The 21,383-nt window shown below is 41.8% G+C and overlaps 1 protein-coding gene across 4 annotated transcripts; it reads left to right on the top strand.

Moving 5' to 3' along the window:
* Nucleotides 1-13,338: 13,338 nt before the first annotated feature.
* Nucleotides 13,339-21,368, top strand: LOC125194731 (regulator of nonsense transcripts UPF3-like). Of its 4 annotated transcripts, none has more exons than XM_089057233.1 (13): nucleotides 13,339-13,755; nucleotides 15,334-15,440; nucleotides 15,640-15,735; nucleotides 15,805-15,903; nucleotides 16,024-16,103; nucleotides 17,011-17,121; nucleotides 17,398-17,548; nucleotides 18,495-18,568; nucleotides 19,451-19,895; nucleotides 20,088-20,165; nucleotides 20,258-20,379; nucleotides 20,464-20,516; nucleotides 20,711-21,368. In XM_089057233.1, exons 1-12 carry the CDS (start codon nucleotides 13,616-13,618, stop codon nucleotides 20,500-20,502), a joined length of 1,542 nt encoding a protein of 513 aa, XP_088913359.1. In that variant the 5' UTR covers nucleotides 13,339-13,615; the 3' UTR covers nucleotides 20,503-20,516; nucleotides 20,711-21,368. The 4 variants fall into 4 exon arrangements, with proteins under 4 accessions (XP_088913359.1, XP_088913356.1, XP_088913357.1 ...); XM_089057230.1 differs by having other exon boundaries at nucleotides 13,339-13,512; nucleotides 13,580-13,755; nucleotides 17,401-17,548; nucleotides 20,246-20,516; XM_089057231.1 differs by having other exon boundaries at nucleotides 13,340-13,755; nucleotides 20,246-20,379.
* Nucleotides 21,369-21,383: the final 15 nt, after the last annotated feature.

A 21,383-nucleotide genomic window follows, 5' to 3' on the forward strand; every position in this document is an offset into this window, starting at 1 on the left:
CAGATCAAACACCATGTCGACAGAGAAAATAGCTCAACATAAATCAACTCCAACAAAGGTAAATGAACCAAACAGAAATGCATAGGAAATTAAGCAACATCAACAGCAGATTCGACTCCCGAAAGTGAAGTTCGAAACAAGAAACAACAAACTGGAATTAAAACGATTGTATCTTCGCCCTCACGCGGACGGTGTTACGTCGGAACTACTGAACTCAAAAACGACCCCCTTAACCATCCCGAATTCCCATTTCCAAGTGTGTGTGTGTGTGAGCTAAGAGCGAGCAAAAGTTCCTCCTTTCGTGCTGCATACTCCTCCATTTATAGGCGTTGAGGTGGGGCCCAGCGAGGTATAGATAGACCTTGTTGCCCTCAGCTATTAACTCCCTTTCTCTAGCCTTCTTTTCCTTCAGTTTTGATCAATTTCTACTCTGTTCCTCGCTAGACTGTTTCATCCAGTATCTCCTGGATCTAGCACTTTATCACACACCTGGCTTAATCAAACATGTTAGACCCAGCAGAAATGTGATGCTTTTCACTATATAACCAATGCATGAAATTAGCCTTATCAAACTGCTCACACTTAAACCATACTTGTCCTCAAGTATAAAGACAAGAGAAAAGAATAAGGCGAATTTCAAAGCATGGTTATCCCTTGACCGACTCTACAGACACTAAACAGACTCCTAGACCTAGACACAACTGGCACAATTTTTAGACACTAAAATGAAAACACATAAACACATAAAACAAAAACACATAAACACATATGCATGAACTGGCTTCAACTTTTAGGCGACCGTCCCCACAAGATTAAGGTCAATCCAACAGGCTGCACTCCTCCAAATAGGCCCTTTCCCTTCCTCTACCTAGCCAATCTGTCAGTTCGTCAAGATGGCCTTTTACTTCCCCAATTGTTGGATTCACTCGATCACTCATTCCTCACCAGGGATGTTAGGACCAACTCTCTCTTAAGTCATCGCCATACCACTGAAGCGTCAGGTTATGAGAATTTCCTCCTTCTAACTTCCCCCCCCCCCCCTTTTTTTTTTCTTTCCTGGACTTCGTCCAGCTTATACCTCCTTAATTATACTTCTTGATTTTACTTCTTGATTTCCCTCCTCTGGACTTCGTCCAGCTTATCCCTCCAGATTATCATTTATTTTATTATCTCCTCCCTAAATTCTTCTCCTTCAGCATTCAGTGGCAGCCCATTTACATGTGTTAGCTCGAAGTTATCAAAGGCTTATAACTCGCTTTTAAAGTAGGGCTTCACAACTGAGTAAGTAAAGGCGTTCTCTATCGTTCTCGCTTCACTCAGAATGGCTCGGCTTGTTAAAGAAAAAGGCTTCTAAGTTGGAATACCTCCTATTTTCAATTACTCTCACTAAGGGAATCCTGCCATATTATATTCACCGGTTCATGCGACTCAAACAACTAGACCTCACGACTCTTATATCAAAATTGCATTGACTCCTCTCCCCAGAATGTGGTGGGATTCCGGGGCGGGTCATTTTCACCTTCTTCTTTGCTGGCTGATCCAGCTCTTCCTCTGCTTGTCCTGTCTGGGTGGGTACCGACTTCATCACTTGGGGCTTTGATTTGGGTGGGACTGGAACTTGCTTGGGAACGGTCGGGGTGGTCATCTACTGGAGTGACTTGACGGAGGGACTGCTCTGGATGGGCTTCTTGACCTCACTGCTTGACCCAGGAGTTGCCTTTGTCTGGGTCAAGGGGAGTGTTTGCTGCATCCACTTCAACATCCTCATGGAGAGCTCCACTGCCTCCGCCACTCGTTCACTTTGTTTGGCGCATTTCATGGCCAAATCCTCCACATTGTCCCTCAAAACCTTCGCTTCCTCCCGATTCCCGTTCAATTCCTTCCTGATCCCGCCGAGTTCCTTTACCATCTCCTTCCTCAGCAACTGCATCTCCTTTCTCACTTCCTGGACTTCCTTCCGTAGCTCCTCAATCTCTTCACTGGGCATGGTCTCCTCGGCTTCCTCAGGCTCTGCAGTCCCCTTATCTCCTAATGAGTAGAAAAGGGTCTCGGCACCTCGAGTTTGTAACAACCACTTGTTGAAAAAATAATCAACACTGAAAACCTCCGGGGGGTCGCACATAACTATCAGAGGAGCGGATTTGGCGATTTTCATATCAATATTCCGCTGGAGGTAGGCGCCGAGAAGGTGGCATGTGTACATATGGCGCGCAGGGTTGCTTGTCATTTGGTGGCAAGCCTGAACCAGCCAATATCCGAGGTGCACCTTTATGCCCTTTGCCATGCACCATGTGAAGTATAGATCGGTGGTTGTAAGAGCGGCATTTGCTGTTCCCATCAAATTGTAGCTTATGAAGGTCTGAGCAAAACGGAGGATGCGGTTTACGATGTGGGATGCCTTGGAATAGCTGGATTTGAACGCTCCAGCCTTGGGGTGGGTGATCAGGTCCCATGCCGTTTGCACCTTAAAGCCCGGCGTGTTTTTGGGTGCGCCGATCATCCTCTCATTCCATTCCCCTTCATCGTCCTCTGCCTGTGTGAACAATCCCATTCGCAGTGACCACTCCCGGATGCTCATCTCATACTCTTCGTTGAAAAGCCGGAACGTTATGGAGTCAGCGTCCAGATCAGTAGTATTTTTCAAACGAAAAGTGGAGAAAAACTCCCTTGCCAGATCCACTGGTACCCTTTCTTGGCTGTGTCGCAGTAGCCACTCGAATCCTATCGAAGAGATGCAGGCGCGGAACTCCTTGTTGCATGCGATCATCTTAAGCTCCCTCGAGCTATACTGCTTCCCGGATTTGGTCATCTTCCCGGTACCACACCTTTCCTTGTACACCGCGGCCCTTTTTTGATCGTCAAACTGTCTCATCGCTTCCAGTAGTTTCTTCGTCAGCCAGACTTCCGGACGTCCAGGAATAGGTACTCCTTCAGCTTCTTCTGATTCATAGTCGGATTCAGGGGCAGGCTCGTCTTGTTCCTCGGTTGAGGGAACGTCAGCCTCTGAGGAAAGGGTATCCTCAACCTCCTTGACAGAGGGAGCTTTCCTAGACCGTGTAGACATAGTTGCCGTGCCCTTCCCTTTTCTTGCCCTTTCTTTCGCCAGGCGACGCTCTTCCGCTTCCGTCCCTTGCCCAGGGGACTCATTTTTCCCCGTATCGACTAAGTCGTCTACTTCATCAAGTAGACTTCTCCTGGCCCGTCTCCTTTCTACCCTTCTGTCCTCTCGGGGTTCGTCTGCATCCTGGTCGTCCACCAGGTCCACAATCAACTTCATTCCTGCATCCACGTCCTCTGGTACTTCAGCCATCTGCAGATCTGCGTCTGCAAAAAGTTTTTCAGGGGTTTCCCCCTCACCATCCACCATCGGGGTTGCCCCCTCAATATAAACGGGGTCCTCCCCCCTGACATCACTCGGGGTTGCCCCCTCTTCCATGGCTTCAGAGGTTGAACTCTGAATTTAGCCGGACTAGCCACAGCAAGGGTTCCCCCCTCCACATCGTCATCACCCTCAGATTTAGGGTTTCCGTCACCATGCAACTCTGTTTCATCCACCTTCCCGCCGTTCGTTGGTCCACCCTCTTCGTCGCCCCCCTCCTGCGAAGCGGTCTCTGCATTTTGTGGTTCAGAGTTCGGCTCTCTCGCTTCTTCTTGAGGCAATTCTTCTTGAAAAACTGAGGGTTCGGCCGCCGAATCCTCTGGAATCGACGTTGGTGGAGTGGCCGCCGCGGATGTCATCAAATTAGCAGAAAAGAGGGCATATACATCTTTTGCTTTCTCGACGCTCCCCAATTTTTGCGTCAATTCGGCTAACAAAGTTGGGTCGTACTCCGCTTGCTGCGAACTTCCGGTGGGCTTGGCTGATTCCATCGCTGTAGATCTGAAATTAGACAAGAATTTGGTCGATTTTGGGTTAGGGTTTGTATTTTTTAGAGAGAGAGAGAATGACAGTAGAGAGAAGGGAGAGCAAATTCAGGTTGAGTATGTGGAGAGAGAAACGACAATTCGCCTCCTTTACACAAAAAGGTGGTGCAGTTGCAGGCGTGACGTCAGCAGCCGTACATCTTCCATAAATATCGGTGATTCGAATTTCAAATTATCATTTTCCCTCCTTGATCTTTTCCTTCATGCTTTCCTTCCCTCATTGATTTCCCTGACCGTGACCCTACACTAAGAAAAGAATGAAGACGCCAAACTCCTTGGTCAAGATTAGAGTACAAGATATAGATTCCCCTTAGGGTCTGGTGCTTCGAAAATGTTTTTGGGAGATTAAAATTTTTACTTTGTTTGGATTTTCTTAAGGTTTCCGAAAGCAATTAAACTATTTACAAATTATCTTTGAGTATTCTCGAAATCCCCTGGTTCAGTATGTAAAAACATAAACATTTTCCTTGACCCAGGAGTTTATCGAGAATACTTCCTTGCCTGACTAGGCGACAACCGAGAGTGCACGTAGTGGCATTTCCTCCACTACGCACAACTCAGAATTATCCCTATAGACTTTTAATCTATGACCATTAATAAGAAAAGAAACAGAGTTAGAGGCACTTCCCTGGATTTCTACTGCTCCGTTTGCGCGGAGGCTAACGATGGTATATGGGCCAATCCACTTAGACTTCAACTTCCCTGGCATCAGCTTGAGCCGGGATTGGAAAAGGAGCACCTTCTGTCTAACATGGAGTTCCTTGACCCGGAGATTCCTATCATGCCATAGCTTCGTCCTTTCTTTGTACCACATGGCAGACTCATACGACTCCAGCCTCATTTCCTCCAGTTCTTGTAACTGCAATTTCCTTTCTTCTTCGCAAGCCATAGGCTTCATGTTCAACTCTGTTACTGCCCAGTACGCCTTGTGCTCAATACCCACGGGCAAGTGGCACATCTTGCCAAACACAAGCCTATAAGGCGACATTCCAATAGGTGTCTTAAAGGCAGTCCTGTAAACCCATAGTGCGTCACCGAGCCTCTTACTCCAGTCCTTCCTCGACGGGTTAACCGTTTTCTCCAATATCGCCTTGATCTCGCGATTAGATATCTCCGCTTGACCGTTAGACTGAGGGTGGTACGGGGTGGATATTCTATGGTGAACACCGTATTTCTTCATCGGAGCCACGATGGTGCGATTACAGAAATGCGTCCCTTGATCCGAAACGATTGCTCTAGGAACTCCATATCTGTTGAAAATATTGGTCTGCAGAAATTTTGCCACTTCTTTTGATTCACATGTCGTGGTGGCCTTGGCTTCTATCCACTTAGACACATAATCTACTGCAGCCAATATGTAAGTATTCCCACAAGATGACGGAAATGGTCCCATGAAGTCCATTCCCCATACATCAAAAACTTCACAAACAACCACCGGGACCTGAGGCATCTCATCCCTCCTAGAAATTCCCCCCGTCTGTTGGCATCTCTCGCAGCACTGGCAAAATTCAAATGCATCTTTATTCAATGTTGGCCAGTAAAAACCACTATCCAGGACCTTCCTTGATGTCTTCCTTGGACCGAAATGACCTCCACATGCCAAAGTATGGCAATGAATTAGCACGTCCTTTTGTTCCCATTCGGGAATGCAGCGCCTAATCACTTGGTCTGAACACATTTTCCACAGGTACGGATCATCCCAAAAATAGTATTTAGCTTCGCTTTTAAGCTTCATCCTCTGGGCTCGAGAAGCTTCTTCTGAGCTTGGCACTTCTCCCGTGACCAAGTAATTTGCTAGATCGGCGAACCATGGTTCTGCGTTAAGTGTGCGCTTTCCTTTATCAGATTCTCCAAGACCGGTCAATGCCAACACAGCTTCCCAGCTTATCGGTCTAGGGAGTTCATCCAGACAGTACAAATGCTCTTCGGGGAAAGCATCAGGGATGGCCTCTTCTGTTTCCCCTTGATGAATTCTACTCAAGTGATCGGCCACTTTGTTCTCCGTTCCTCTTTTGTCCCTTACTTCCCAATCAAACTCCTGCAGAAGCAATACCCATCGGATCAACCTTGGTTTCGACTCCTTCTTAGCCAGTAAGTACTTTATTGCTGCATGATCCGTGAAAACAATAACCCTTGACCCAAGTAGATAGGGTCGGAATTTTTCAAATGAGTACACGACAGCCAACATTTCCTTCTCTGTGGTATCGTAATTTTTTTGAGCTTGATTCAGTGTTTTGGACGCGTAGAAGATCACATAACTTTTCCCGTCTATCTTCTGCCCTAGGACGGCTCCCACAGCGAAATCGCTCGCGTCGCACATTATCTCAAAAGGGTAATTCCAGTCTGGCGCCCTGATAATTGGTGCGGTCACGAGTCTATCCTTGAGCAACTGAAATGCCTTTTTGCATTCTTCATCAAACACGAACTCCACATCGTTGTGCAACAAATGAGTGAGTGGTTGCGCAATTTTTGCGAAGTCCTTGATAAACCTCCTATAGAAACCTGCGTGACCCAGGAATCCTCTAATTTCTTTTTGACTTGTGGGGTAAGGTAGCTTTGAAATCACTTCCACCTTTGCCTTGTCTACTTGAATTCCTCTATCAGAAACTATATGACCTAGGACAATGCCCTCAGTCACCATGAAGTGACACTTTTCGAAATTCAAAACCAGGTGCTTCTCTTGGCATCTTTGCAGCACTAGGTCAAGGCTGGCCAAACAAGTATCAAACGAGTCTCCGTATACGGTGAAGTCATCCATGAATATCTCGATACATACCTCCAGCAGATCCGAAAAAATACTCATCATACAACGCTGGAACGTTCCCGGTGCATTGCATAGACCAAATGGCATCCTTCGGTAGGCATAAGTGCCAAAAGGGCATGTGAATGTGGTCTTTTCCTGATCCTCTGGGTTGACGTAAATCTGGAAATAACCGCTGTAACCGTCAAGGAAACAGAAATACTGTTTGCCAGCCAACCTCTCTAGCATCTGGTCAATAAATGGTAAAGGAAAATGATCCTTTTTGGTGGCCTCATTCAGTTTCCTGTAGTCAATACACATCCTCCATCCAGTAACCAGTCGAGTAGGCACCAACTCATTTTTGTCATTTTCTACCACTTGTATTCCTGATTTCTTAGGTACCATGTGAACCGGACTGACCCACTCGCTATCAAGGATGGAGTATATGATTCCCAGGGACAATAGTTTCAAAACTTCCTTGAGTACCTCCTCCCTCATATTCGGATTCAGCTTCCTTTGTGGATCTCGTCGAGCCTTTGCCCCTTCCTCTAATCTGATGTGGTGCATGCAAAGATCGGGGCTGATGCCAACTAGGTCCGAAAGTGTCCACCCTATGGCCTTCTTGTTCCTCCTAATTACGTCCAGCAACATACTCTCTTGTTCCTCAGTCAAGCGGCTGCTGATTATCACTGGACAAATTTTCCCCTCCTCTAGGTACGCATACTTGAGATTCTCAGGTAAGGTTTTCAACTCTTTCTTCGGTGTGACGGCTTCCTGAGGCAGGGAGTTTTTCTCCATACTTCTTGTCGCTATTCCCTCTAGACTTGTTCCTTCGTCTGGGCTCTTCCCTTGAACTGACCCTGCTGATTGGAATGACAGTGGTTGTTGGCAGAATGCCATGATCGCTTCATTGATTTGGTCGTCCGTCATGTTCCGAGTAAAAAGGGTTTCACACCATCCTGTCACCTCCTTCTCTACAGCTTGGCTTAGCTCAGAATTGTTAATCTGTTCCTGCATTAACTCAGTCTCAAGATATTCCTGGACCAGGGGGTTAATCACATCCACAGCATGCAAATTCTCAACATCGAGTGGTTTTTTCATCGCTTCATCAATGCTGAAGGTGTACTCCTCCCCATGATAGTCTAGGCATATTGTTCCATCAAACACATCAATAATAGTCTTTGCGGTGCGAAGGAAAGGTCTTCCCAACAGCACCCCGCTAGACTCAGCAGATTCATTATCACTCATTTTTATCACATGAAAATCAGCCGGGTACAGGAAATCATGCACTCTAACTATGACATTTTCCAACACTCCCTCAGGAGAGATGCATGTTCTATCGGCTAACTGAATCACCACCTTCGTATTTACCATGCTCACTCCCACCAATTTTTTATATATTGAAAGAGGTAAAACATTTATCGATGCACCTAGATCACACATGGCATGCTCAATTTTAATATCACCTAGAGAAATAGGGAGAGTGAACATACCTGGGTCTGTGCATTTTGATGGCATCCTTCTTTTCTGTATCACTGCGGACACACTTTCTCCTATGACAATCTTCCCATCAGGTTTGGTTTTCCCAGCTATGAACTCTTTGATGAACTTGCTGAAAGTGGGTATCTTCAGAGCTTGTAAAAAGGGCAGGTTAATCTCCAGCTTGCTAAATATTTCCACAAAATCCTCTGAATCATCCTTCTTTTTCTTGGCTTCCCCTCGGTATGGAAATGGCTTTGGTCGCTTCACTGCATTTGTGGAACTCCCTGCGGGGGTCTCACTAACCTCCCCGCTGCCTTCTTTACTCTTTAATTCAGGTTCTGGATCAAGGAAAAATGGGTCACTTGGTCGAGGTAGAGATCCCCCTAAATCTCCCTCCTGGAGGTCATCCTGAACAAGGACTTCTCTGGGTCTAGGGTTATCCCCTTGAGACTCTCGGCTTTCTTTTCCTTTGATCACCTGTGAAGGTATCTTTTCATCACTCTCCAGCGTTGGTCCTTCATAGCCTCGTCCGGATCTCAAAGTGATTTGACTAATGTTTGCTCGGTCTGGTGGCTTGACCGTGGCAGGCAGTCTTCCTTCATTTCCCCGCATTTCATTCAACGATGTGGCTAACTGTGACATTTGCTTTGCCAGCATGTCCATGGCAGACTTCTGCTCCTTTTGAGCATCCTGAATTTTGTGCACCACGTCATTGTTAGCCTGCATGTTATTCTGCATGTGTTGCTGAGAGCTGACCAGGTCATGCACCATGTCATCTAGATTCCTCTGAGGCCGGTAATTTGTTTGATTTGAACTGGAACCTTGATTCTGACTTGTTCCAACAATCTGGTTCTGGCGATAATTTCCCTGACCTCCCTGATTGTTGTTGAACTGATTTGCTGGACCTTGGTGATTTTGTTGGAAATTTTGATTGTTCCCCGAAGTATTCCTTTGATGTGGTGGCACATAGGAATTCCCTTGGTTATTCTGGTTCCTGCTCCAGTTATGCTGATCCCCTTGATTACGGTAGCTCCAGTTGTTCGGCCCTTCTTGATTCTTCCCTGACCCGTTAGAATTATGCTGCGGTCCTTCCTGATTCCGGTTGGGCCAATTCTGCTGGTTCTCCGCTGGACCTGGGTATTGCAATTGCAGTTGTTGGTTTCCTTCAGCCCACCTAAAACAAGGGTTATCCCTCCATGGTGCATCCTTAATCTTCCACTGGTTCCAGCTTGTATTTTGATTGTTTTGGTTCCAATTCCCCATCGCATTTGCTTGAGCTTGAAACTCTCCATCGGGTGATGGGCTGCTATAGCATTGGATTTGATGTTCCTCCTGACCAGGGGTATTCTTCCTTTCAATGGCATTTAGCAGTGCCTTCTCCAATCGATCAATCCTATCTCTAACCCCTTCTCCTTCTTGTTCCTTAACTGCATTCGCTGAACTTCTCCTCATGATGGCACGCGGATTGTCATACGCTTTCTTCGCGTCAATTAATCTTCCCAGAATTTCGCGCGCTTCACTTGCCCTGTTCTTGGTAAAATTCCCCCCGCTCGAGGAATTCATTAAGTCCTTGGACTCAGGATTTGCTCCTTCATAGAACAAATAAAATGTTTCAGCCTCCATCATTCTATGATTAGGACAAGCATCAAGCAGTCCCTTAAACCGAGACCAATATTGGCTTAAAGACTCATCGTAGTCCTGCTTGCATTCTTGAATCTCCTTTTTGAGAGCATTTGTTTTGTTGGACGGGAAAAAATAGTCCAGGAATTCCAGTTTGAAATCCCTCCACGTGGTGATTGAGTCAGGCGGAAGCCTCAGCAACCATGTGTTGGCCTCTCCCTTTAAGGCAAATGGAATCGCACGCAAGCGGTAGTCCTCCTCAATAGTTTCGTTGGGCCTCTTCTGGATGCTGCATAGCTTGCTGAACTCGTTCAAAAATTCGTAAGGACACTCGTTTCTCCGCCCTGAGAATGTAGGTAAAACGCCAAGCACATTTGTGTTAATCTCAATAGATCGCTGGCGCTGATTCAACACTATGGCATGGGCTGGCTCTCCATCCAGATGTGCAGTGAGTGAACCAATTTCTGGGTCTGTGTCCACTACGTTTGCCATTACAGATTCCTCTTCCGAATGTTCAGTTTCTGATGACGACTGTGGATCCTCCTTCCCCGATGAATTCCACTCTTCTTCGCTTCCTGATTCAAACGGAAACGGATCTACTGTTGACAACCCTGATCTGGTAGTAACGGCTGATGTTGATTCCTTGACTTGCCACCTCAATTGGACGTTCCTTGACCAAGACGGGTTGCTCCAGATTCCTGACCGTGAGCTTTTGCTCATAAACTGTCAACAAAAAGAAACACAAAAATTAAAACTATATACACCAAATCTCTAAACATAAAAAAAAAAAAACTACGCCATCCATCCCCGGCAACGGCGCCATTTGAAGCGTGCAGTGTGTTTAGTGATTGTTCTGTCTCTTCCTAGTGCTTGTAAAATTATCAAGCCTCCTAGATCCAGCGAATCGACTAGATCGCAGGGTCTAGGAACTCGCGGAACTGGAGAATCTCGGTCGTTGGATACACAGAACACTCCTTCAAAACCCTCAACCACGAATACTAAAATTTAGCACAGGGAAGTAGGGATCGATCCCACAGAGATGGATGCGTAATGATTATGCATAGAGATCTGGAAACTATTTTTTTGGTTTGGCTGCTGCCACGCATTTTTTTGGGTTGAGGAAATTAAACTAGGTTTGGAAATGAACTCTGCTATGCTAACAGCTAGATCTAGGCAGAAATGAATATTGCATGAAAACTAAGACTAGACAATCACTAGATCTAAAGACTCGTAACTAATTTACCTAGACCAGGGAATTTAAAATGCAAGTGGGACCCAAAGCTGAAAAGGTAGATACGGACGAAAAGAAAAGCTGCAGAATAACTAACTAAAGCATCAACTGAAAATGACTTCATCTTCTCCGACGGACTCGCAAGAACACTCGGTAAACTTAATAGGACGCGATTCAGAAGCAAACAATCAGATTTAAAACAAGTAGATGACATACGAAAAGATAACAGAAAAATCTACGCTACTAGACGAAGCCAAACAGAAACAGAGCATAACACTTGAAATTCATGCACAAATCTATCTCCCCTGCTCAGATCCAAAACTCGGATGCTAAATCCACTCCGGATCCAAGCATCCGACACAAAACTCCAACCAAAAACAGCTCCATAACAACAGATTTGGATTCTTCACAGATCAACAATCGAACTCCCAGATCAAACACCATGTCGACAGAGAAAATAGCTCAACATAAATCAACTCCAACAAAGGTAAATGAACCAAACAGAAATGCATAGGAAATTAAGCAACATCAACAGCAGATTCGACTCCCGAAAGTGAAGTTCGAAACAAGAAACAACAAACTGGAATTAAAACGATTGTATCTTCGCCCTCACGCGGACGGTGTTACGTCGGAACTACTGAACTCAAAAACGACCCCCTTAACCATCCCGAATTCCCATTTCCAAGTGTGTGTGTGTGTGAGCTAAGAGCGAGCAAAAGTTCCTCCTTTCGTGCTGCATACTCCTCCATTTATAGGCGTTGAGGTGGGGCCCAGCGAGGTATAGATAGACCTTGTTGCCTTCAGCTATTAACTCCCTTCCTCTAGCCTTCTTTTCCTTCAGTTTTGATCAATTTCTGCTCTGTTCCTCGCTAGACTGTTTCCTCCAGTATCTCCTGGATCTAGCGCTTTATCACACACCTGGCTTAATCAAACATGTTAGACCCAGCAGAATGTGATGCTTTTCACTATATAACCAATGCATGAAATTAGCCTTATCACTTATACATTTATTTGAATGATCACCTTATAAATGCATGTGGATTTTACTACAAGAACTGAGAAGTGAGTAGTTTAATTAAAAAAGAAATTAACGTCGTTGCCAATATAATCGAGAGATTTGATCATGTGAATGAAGCTAAGTAACTTAGGAGCTATTAGGAGTTGTTGCCTTAGTTCTAGGAATGAGACTTCGGTTCTAGGTAGCAATCTACAAATTGTATGCTTCGAGAGAAGATATAGTCTTACCTTAATGATAGATTAATAACCCTTGAGACCATTTGTTGGCATATTTGGAAATTAGTTGAGCATATGATAGTTGTTATCTATCCCGTAGGATTTTACCTTCCTCATCTTTGATCTACATCCGTTATCTTTATTTGCTTTTAGTTCTTTTATTGCATGTAGTGAAATTTAATAGCTAAATGTATGTTCATATTATTTGGGGACAAACGAAGGAAATAGTGCATACTCTTCAGGGGCGGAGGGAGTATATAAAAGTAGGAACATATTCCACTAATCTATTACATTTCTTAAAACCCACATCGGGTTAAATGGTGACAAATTATAAGGGACGAATGGAGCATTGCATAGAACCCCGTGTATGAAAATGTAGTTGTTCATGAAATTTTCAAAAGTCTGAAATGGAGATCTTTATTTTGAGCAGTTATTCGTTTCGTCCTTTTTAATTTCTTAGACAAGCAATTGCGCTATAGAAGTATTCAACTATTTTACTTAGATTTGACCTAAAACTCAAAATCAACTAGCAATACATCACCAAAAGAGCGAGTTAGTAGAAATGAAAACCCAATTTCAAAATTTGTAGCTTCACCAAATTGAGCAAACTGCAAAAGAATAAACCAAAACAAATCACATATCATAAATTGTAGCTATATATATATATATATATAAACTTTCAACATGTGATACACTACGATAGGACATACCTTGCGAAAAATGAGTTTCTTAACCAACTAAAGTAGACACTAACAACAAATGCACACTTATATCATTTTTGTTTGAGAAGAAATAGCACGAAAATGCAAGAAAGTATACTCGAAGAGTCAATCCACGCAACAAAGCAATTGAACGAGGATTTACTTGATTCCTTCTATTTAACAATACGATGCATAACAAACTATTTTCACCGACATACGTAATGCTCGGGCCATGCAGAAACGGTAGCTTCCTAAGCAAATTCAGAAATGCTAGTAATTGATGGTTAGCTAAACTATTTTTTATCGGATATACCGAGTATATATTATTTCCATAATTAAAATTAAAATGAGTAAATTTTAATTCTAGTACAATTAAAAAGAAAATAGCGCGACTTGAATCGTTAAGTCAATTGGGCTGAATTGAATTGGGTTACATACACAAAATCCTCTTCCCTCACTCCTCTCCCAGGTTTCTTCTTCTCTCTCTAAATTCCGTGCATGGCAATTCGGAAATCCAAATTTCACAATTAGGGCTCAGGGGAAGAAACATAATCGATCGCTGCTGCAAACCGCGTTCAGATGTAATTTTAGGGCTTTCAAGGCTTATCCTCACGGGAATCGAGTTAATCGCCTACTTTGCTTTTTTAGGTTAAATCTAGAATCGGTGTTAGGGTTTTGTCGCGCATGAAGGGCCCATTGGATCGAACGAAGGTGGTGCTGCGGCACTTGCCGCCGACGATTTCTCACTCAAACCTTGTCGACCAAATTGATTCTCGCTTCTCCGGCCGCTACCATTGGCTTGCTTTTCGCCCTGGAAAATCCAGGTGTGGTTTTTTACTTGCCTATATGTTCATGGGGAACGCGTTAATTCGACTTGCCTTTCTTGGTTTTGATTAGTAATGTGTTTTGGCCTTGTTAGCTGTGTACGGACATTATGTGTGGAGGGTGGCTGTTAGGTATTCGCTACTTAGTTAAGAAGGAATGAGGTTGGGCATTTGACTGGGTGTGTGATACCTGCAAAGGAACTTTAGAAATTGGAGTTTTAGGTATCTATCGTATATTGAGAAGGTGTCTAGTGTCAGTCTGCAATACAAGCTTTGTTTGGTTATTGAGGAAGTGGCCAGTTAAGAAGATCGATTAGGTATTCTTGTTTATAGAACATTAGTATCCTAGAAAAGTTGTAAGGCATTAATATTTTATCAGGTGCTAAATGGAGATTTTGTTTTTTTTTCCTGGTATAACATGCATATATCTGTTTTACTTTTCGGTTTTTGGTGGTTAGGGTTGTAAGTGCTAAAATTAGATACCTATCTGCTCCTTGTTTATTACACGGACTTAGTGTTGATATTACCATCATGTTGTTTTGTTTTGGTTAAGCATGTTTTCCTCATTGATGATCTGTAGGTTATTCTGAAAGAAAAGTTTTTTTTTGTGTGTCTTGGTGTACTAAACTATTTTCTGCAGGTTTATGTTTGTTTTCATGTTTTAAATGTAAAAATAAAATGGTGTTAAAATGACATGGAACCTTGAAAATAGTTAGATTAACTTGTCTATGTGCTTTATGAGGATTAAGTATCCTTTGTGGCATGTGGCTTTGTTTTATAGGTTGAATTCTCAAACATTATAGCTGCATCTGCAGCTATTACTGTTTGGTTCTTGGGCCATTTAGGATTCTTTGAATCAAGCTTAATCTGTTTTCTGTCTGTTTTGCCTCTATTTTAACATATAGTATGTTCTTTAAATGCTCTGAACTAAAGCTAACAGAAGAATTGTTGTTGACTCCTAGAACTCTACAACCACAGTAAAGTTATTGGTGATCTAAAATAAAATGTGGAGAGTTCTATTTGTTCTGTAGCTGTGTAAATAACTGTGTTTTTCTTTTTTGGGGTGTTGTGCGTTGATGAGAAATTGCTATCTAGCATTGGATGATCATTTAGATTTTTTGGAATTTAGTGCTTGTTGGTGCAATGTGCATGCTTCTAGTGCTTCTGGGGAGTTAGTTGTCTGGCTTGTTCACTGCTGAATATGGCTGCAATAGACGGTTTCTTAGGACTTAGGGTTCTGTGAGACTGCGGCAATCTAAAAGTCATCACTTATTGCAAATGGACAATTTCTTACCTTATTTTCTCTTGTATTATATGGTAGAGGTTTTGTATTTGTTACCATTGACCTCCACAAGTTGGGTGCTTGTGATTCACGTGCTATTTGGAAGTGGAGAGATCAGGGCTCTTGGGCTTGAAATATCTTTTTCTTGTAGTTTATGTTTGTCTCTTTAGTGACCTGACTTGCACTGGTGTATAAAGGAAATTGTTAGATATGTATGCTGGTTTTAGTCCTTGTTTTCATGAGCTAAGATGTCCCCGCAAAGCATTATTTTTGAATGTTTACATTTCTCTCTGCAGCACAAAGCATCTAAAATACGCTAGAGCTTACATTGACTTTAACAAGTCAGATGATGTGATTGAGTTTGCCGAGGTTTTTAAGGGCCATGTCTTTGTCAATGAGAAAGGTAATGTTTAAAACATTAATGTATAGAAGGTGATCAGTTTTTTATCATCTAGGCTTTTCTTAGCTTCACTTCTTATGCTTGGTTCACTTCTATTTCTGGTTTTTGTAATGTCCAAGACCCTATTTATTATTTTCTCTTCACTATGAGAAACTACATAATTTTTCATTCTGACCAGATGACCTTTTATCTTTCTCCCCAGGTACACAGTTTAGAACAATTGTTGAGTATGCTCCTTCACAACGTGTACCGAAACAGTGGTCCAAGAAGGATGGCCGTGAAGGGACTATATTGAAAGGTAATATGTCTACTCATTGCATGTTAATCAATGCTGGCCAACTTTTGTTAAATTGTTGACAATGTGTAGATCCTGAATACTTGGAGTTCCTTGAATTTCTTGCAAAGCCCGTTGAGAATCTTCCCAGTGCAGAGATACAGTTGGAGAGGAAGGAAGCAGAACGAGCTGGTCAGACTTAATTAAATGTTCTTTCATGTGGTGAACGTAACAAGTTCATATATGATAAAAAATGAGCTGGTAATATTTATATTCTTTTGCGTGATTCGTTTAGCATTTTTTTTCTTTTAGGTGCTCCAAAGGATGCTCCTATAGTCACCCCGTTAATGGACTTTGTTCGTCAGAAAAGAGCTGCAAAGGGTGGAGCTCGGGTAGGTCTCATCACTTTGTGCTTGTGATTGACATTTCTTTCTCCACGTGAGACATACTGAAGTAGATAGATTGGTTCTTAAGTAAACGAATTCTTCGTCACATGCTTCAGTAATCTTGTTATCATTTCTTCAATCAAGGTTGTCTCATACTTTGTTTGCAGTGTGCAAGAAAAACATGTTTTTGGAGTGTGAATAGACCTTTGTCCACTCTTGCTTGTGAACTTGTTTGGCTATTGTTAATTCCAGCTCTTACTATCATGTTAATCTGTCTTTAGAGGATGGAAGAAGCATTAGTGAATGTTCTCACCGGCAGAAAATGAAAGTTACCTAGGCAAAAGTTATCCTGAAGAACAGTTCCTACCATAATAAGTAGTTCATTGTGATTTTGATGTCACAGCAACAGTGACTAGTAGGTTGTTACGATTTGGAGGTCTTATGCTATGTTAATTGACTTGGACTCATATGGCCTTTTGTCGAAGGGTTTGGTGGTCAATCAAAATGCTTGAATGGTTAGGGACAAAGTTTAATAAGTTGGTTAATTTGAATATAACCATAAATGCCTATTTCTATTTTAAATACCATTTGCTTTCTTTTTTATTATCATTCTTTAAATTGCTACATTTTTTGAATAAAATGAGAAGCTAGATTGTGATACCTTTGTTATATTATAATAGTTCCACTGAATCACTTATATCTCTCACCAGCAGCATTTTACTGAAATAATTTCTCAATTTTATCAGTTATGTTTAAATTTTTATCGCTGGTTGTATGTCCATTAACTTGTTTCTGTCACCACTCCTTGTAGCTGGTTGTATGTCCATTAACTTGTTTCTGTCACCACTCCTTGTAGTATTAATTTTCTGGGTATAATTTATAAGTATGCCTGATTTCTCTTACAATTTTATAGAGGACTGTGATGAATGGAAAGACGGCTAGGAGAGGCGGTGGAATGTCATCTAGGAATCCAGTCTCTGGTTCTTCGAAAAGAGGCTCAGAGAAGAGGGCATCTACTACTATGGTAAATGGATTTCTTAGATGTGCTTTAGACTGCTATTGATTGTAGTGTTGAGTTTTCACACCCATTAAAAGAGATTATGGATGGTTGTAACTCCCCCTTACCCTGATGGATTTTTATAATGAACATCAGTGCTTGTTGATCAGTTTTTTTGGACTCTTCTAACACTCTTGACATGTTACATCTGCTCTCAGTATAGCATCAGATTATTAATCCTGTTCTTGATGCTTTACTGGATTGATGTTTTAGCACTATCGTCTCACTCTTTTATATTGTTAGCAGTATGTATTAAGGGACAGTTCCAAGATTATGGGCAACAAAGATAAATCAGCTTATTCATTGGCCCGTAAACAAGATGATCAACAGGTGAATGACAAATCTATCAGTTCAGCATTTATATCAGGAAATGAAGCATTAGAAGGGGAAAATGGTATGTTTCTTATTGCTTGCCTTAGAAATTTCATTAATGATAGATAGTATACTCTGCTTTTGCTTGATTATCCAATGTCATTTTGGTTTTGAAATTTATGCTGTTTACCCTAGTGAGAGATTTCACTTTATCTATCTGACATGTGAGCTATTCTCTTGTTTTATTACATTTCATTCTAATGAGGGTAAGCTGTCTTTTACATGGGGATCTCTTTATATGCATGTGAGGATGATATAGATGTCGACAATATATGTAACATATTTCTGCAGGAGGCTGTAGTTCAAATGGAAATACATTCTTTTTAATGGTACCCGGCATGGTTTGATTCCTCTGATCGTAATAATTGAGTCTATCGTGATTATTATGGAAAGTCAATTGGCTAGCATTGAGTATTGAACTACAACTGGATACCGATCGTATGTGCTAATAGTGAACCAATTCTAAAATGTTACAGTATCCAATGCTTTTCTCTGGCATATTTAGAAGTATTGGCCAACTCTTCCTCTTCGAGCATCACTAACTTTGATGGATCATGAAGGCTATAGGTTGTCTAGGATCTCGAGTAGGAAACGGTTCCTCTTTGGTATTTTGTGTGTTGTAGTGGATCATAAATGGTAATTTGCTTAAATTCATTTTAATACCTTTTTGATATCATTTTAGTTACTCGAATGTGTCAATAATAGCTGTTTGAATTCTGGTTTTTCATTGGCACGTATTTTTAATGTGTTTCTTATTTTTCTAACTGTGTCTCTATTTGGTTGGTGGGTTTGATTGTTTGTAATGTTCTTGTGTGTGGTGAAAGTTGATCTGCGTAGTAGTTCAAGTTAGTGTACTTTCAGACTATAAGAAAGATGACCTCTTCCCACATTTAACTTCTTTTCTATCCTTTTGTGTTTATCACCACCTCTTGCAGTTCCTTTATGCTATGCTATTTGATTTCTTTTAGGAGGTACAGGATCCACTGGTCTCGGGAAGAAAAAAATCCTACTTCTAAAAGGAAAAGAAAAGGAAATTCCTAACGTAAGTCTTCTTTGGTTTTGTATTATGGTTTGTAACTAGAGTACCTAGGAAGATGAAATAAATTTTCCTTGGAATGCATGTGCAGCATAGTAGTTCTTGCATAGGACATATTTGGAAGGCTTGCATGAGAAATGTTTCCCCTTTCGACCATGTGACCGTAATGAGTACCAACAGTTTTGATTTCCTCAACCTCACTTTATACCATATGCTTGATACATGTAATCTTTGTTTCAAACTGGTTCCAGTGATTAATAATTTAATTTCACTGAATTCTGATAAGTCATATAGATGAACCCCATCACAGGGGAGAATATGAAACTGCTATCTAAATTGGATTCATTGCCTTTGGCTTCATTTCTTATGATCTCTGCTGGGTACTTTACTATACCTTGTTTGTGCCTTGTTTTGATAATGTGACAACATTAATGGATGGACTTATTCTGATCATTCTAATGTTTGTAGGTATAAAATCTAGGGTCTAAGGCTCTATTAGTATCCACTTCCATTAGTATTAGGATAATGGTATCATGTCAAGTTCCTTGCTATTATCTTCTCTCTAGGAGTTCATCCAAATTAATCAAAATGAAACTTCTGTGTTCATCATCATGTTGTTTTTATAAAACCTCAGTTATGCATAAAGTTGATGATTTTCTTGTTCTGATGACTCATGATTGGTTGGTTTCTGTTTATAAAGCACATTAATATGAATACACCATCAATCATGTTTACCACTACCACTACAAGAGAATCCGCCAAATGTTACTTTTTTGTCTTCTGGAGGCGAGCGTACATCTTGGATCTCATGTTCTGGCCTTAGCATATCTGAGATAATAATGGATGAAAAATGATGATTTCACATGTAATCATGTATGTCTTCTGTAGGTTTCTGGCGGTCTGTTACTGCAACAGAATACAGTCTCTCCTGACAAAGCTGCTACCCCAAAACATAATCAGCAGCGTGAAGCTAGTGGAAAGATAATCAGGAGCATTCTTCTCAGCAGGGATACTCGTCAAAATCAACCATCTTTGGGATCACAATCAGAACTGCTTACCCAGTCTCCTAATCAGGAAAGAGACAAGAAACCTCCTCGACCCCCAAGTCTGCAATCACTTCAGAAGGATACAAATGGGGTTCCTGAGGATAAGTTAGTCTCCAATGATTTGCATGCCGGTCCCACAGAGAAGCAGGAAAGGCGGGCAAGGAACAAGGATAGACCCGATCGTGGTGTTTGGACTCCACTTCGACGTTCGGATGGATTACATGCAAGTGATGACTCATTATCCTTGTCTGCTTCACAGATATCTGAAGTAGGGGATTCTGCCGAAGGTATATAATAAGCAGAATTATTGGATAGATTGTACATTCGTTCAAGTGATTATTCTTTGCTGACATCACATTATCACACCACTAAGACTTAATAATTTAAGATTTTCTTTAGGTGGCTTAATTTGCTAAGGTACTTTGCTCTCAATTTTATCTAATATAAAGTTTATATTATACCATTGTTTACGCCTTCAGGAACTCATGTGGAATCAAAACAAGATATACTGGTCACACGTGGTGGTGGTCGTGGTAGGCGTTACTCATCTGACAATGGTGAGTGTTGAGTTTAAAAATTGGGGCAATAAGTGGATATATAATCTGTTGCATTTGTAAGTTGTACACTGATGGTTTAGGAAATACTGTAGGGTCTTATAGGCATGGGGTTCGACGTGGCTCAGCTTACAATGTGAAGGAAGGAGATGGCTCTTCTGCTGTAGAGGGGAAATCTTCAAAAAGGGGAGGTTCTTCTGGCTATGCTTCTCAAGAGGTTTGTAAATTGCTACACTTGAACAACTTTCAAACTCATAATTCAGTTGTATTGCATGCTTATACATGCTCCCATAAATTACAGAAACAAGTGTGGGTCCAAAAGTCCAGTTCAGCTACCTAGTTTGGTTGCATATGGTGAGTTTTGTTCTTAATGACTGCATTTCCCATGGATTTTGATTCTCGTCTCTTTAAGTACTGGTTCCAGATTTCATGATAAGTAAGACCTTAAACTAGCTAGTGTTGGGTAGTGTAGGTTGTATCTAGTTTCATGCAGAGATTCACCATACAGTTTCTTTCACAACTCATGGTTTTTGAAATTGGTTGTGCAGTGAAATGCTTTTGTGAATTGCCATATTGAAGCATAAATCAGGATGCCTGAGAGAATATCCTGCATATGCAGTGTATGTGGAGACAGACGTGTTTTGCTTGGAAGCCCATAGAGGCCTTCAGTTTTGCCTGAATGCTACAGATGGTGTATTTACTGCTTGGTGGATTAAGAAATTATGATCCTAAGTTGAAGATGGACAGGGAAAAGAGCAAGAAGTTGCGAAGGTGAATTGTCGAGCATATAACACCACAATATTGATCGGTGTCCCTTTGGTAGGTTTATACTAATTGACAGGCTTTGCATCTCCAATTCTTGCCATTGATTCACTGGCTATCAGGGATGATGACTTCGTTCGCTGAACTGTAAATACAAATCTGAAGTGCAGTGTACTGCTACTGCTATATATATGTTTTGTCCAGCAGTCTTCTACCTGGGTTCAGTAAATTTATGATTATAGACCCTGGTTAGTACCGGGATTTACTGTATCCAGCTTTTGCTTAAACCCAGTTGTAAGTGGTTTTAGTTGTATGATACCCAACTAAACTTTGTGTGTATCTTGAGGAAAAGGGAATTGAGAATGACTGCCAGAGCTTGACAGTGTGCTCTTAGCTCAAATGCTTGTTGATTTGAATGAGAAATAGAATGAGCATTTCATGGCATCTCACTTTTCTCAA

The sequence above is a fragment of the Salvia hispanica genome, chromosome 4 (assembly GCF_029641045.1).
Source record: "Salvia hispanica isolate PSC_SH4W2 chromosome 4, Shi_PSC_v1, whole genome shotgun sequence".
Classification (NCBI taxonomy): Eukaryota; Viridiplantae; Streptophyta; class Magnoliopsida; order Lamiales; family Lamiaceae; genus Salvia; species Salvia hispanica.

Coding starts and splice junctions, on each gene's coding strand:
- LOC125194731 (XM_089057230.1), top strand. CDS start 13,616: ATGAAGGGCCCATTGGATCGAACGAAGGTGGTGCTGCGGCACTTGCCG. Junction 15,441..15,639: donor TGTCTTTGTCAATGAGAAAG/GTAATGTTTAAA, acceptor CTTTCTCCCCAG/GTACACAGTTTAGAACAATT. Junction 15,736..15,804: donor TGAAGGGACTATATTGAAAG/GTAATATGTCTA, acceptor GACAATGTGTAG/ATCCTGAATACTTGGAGTTC.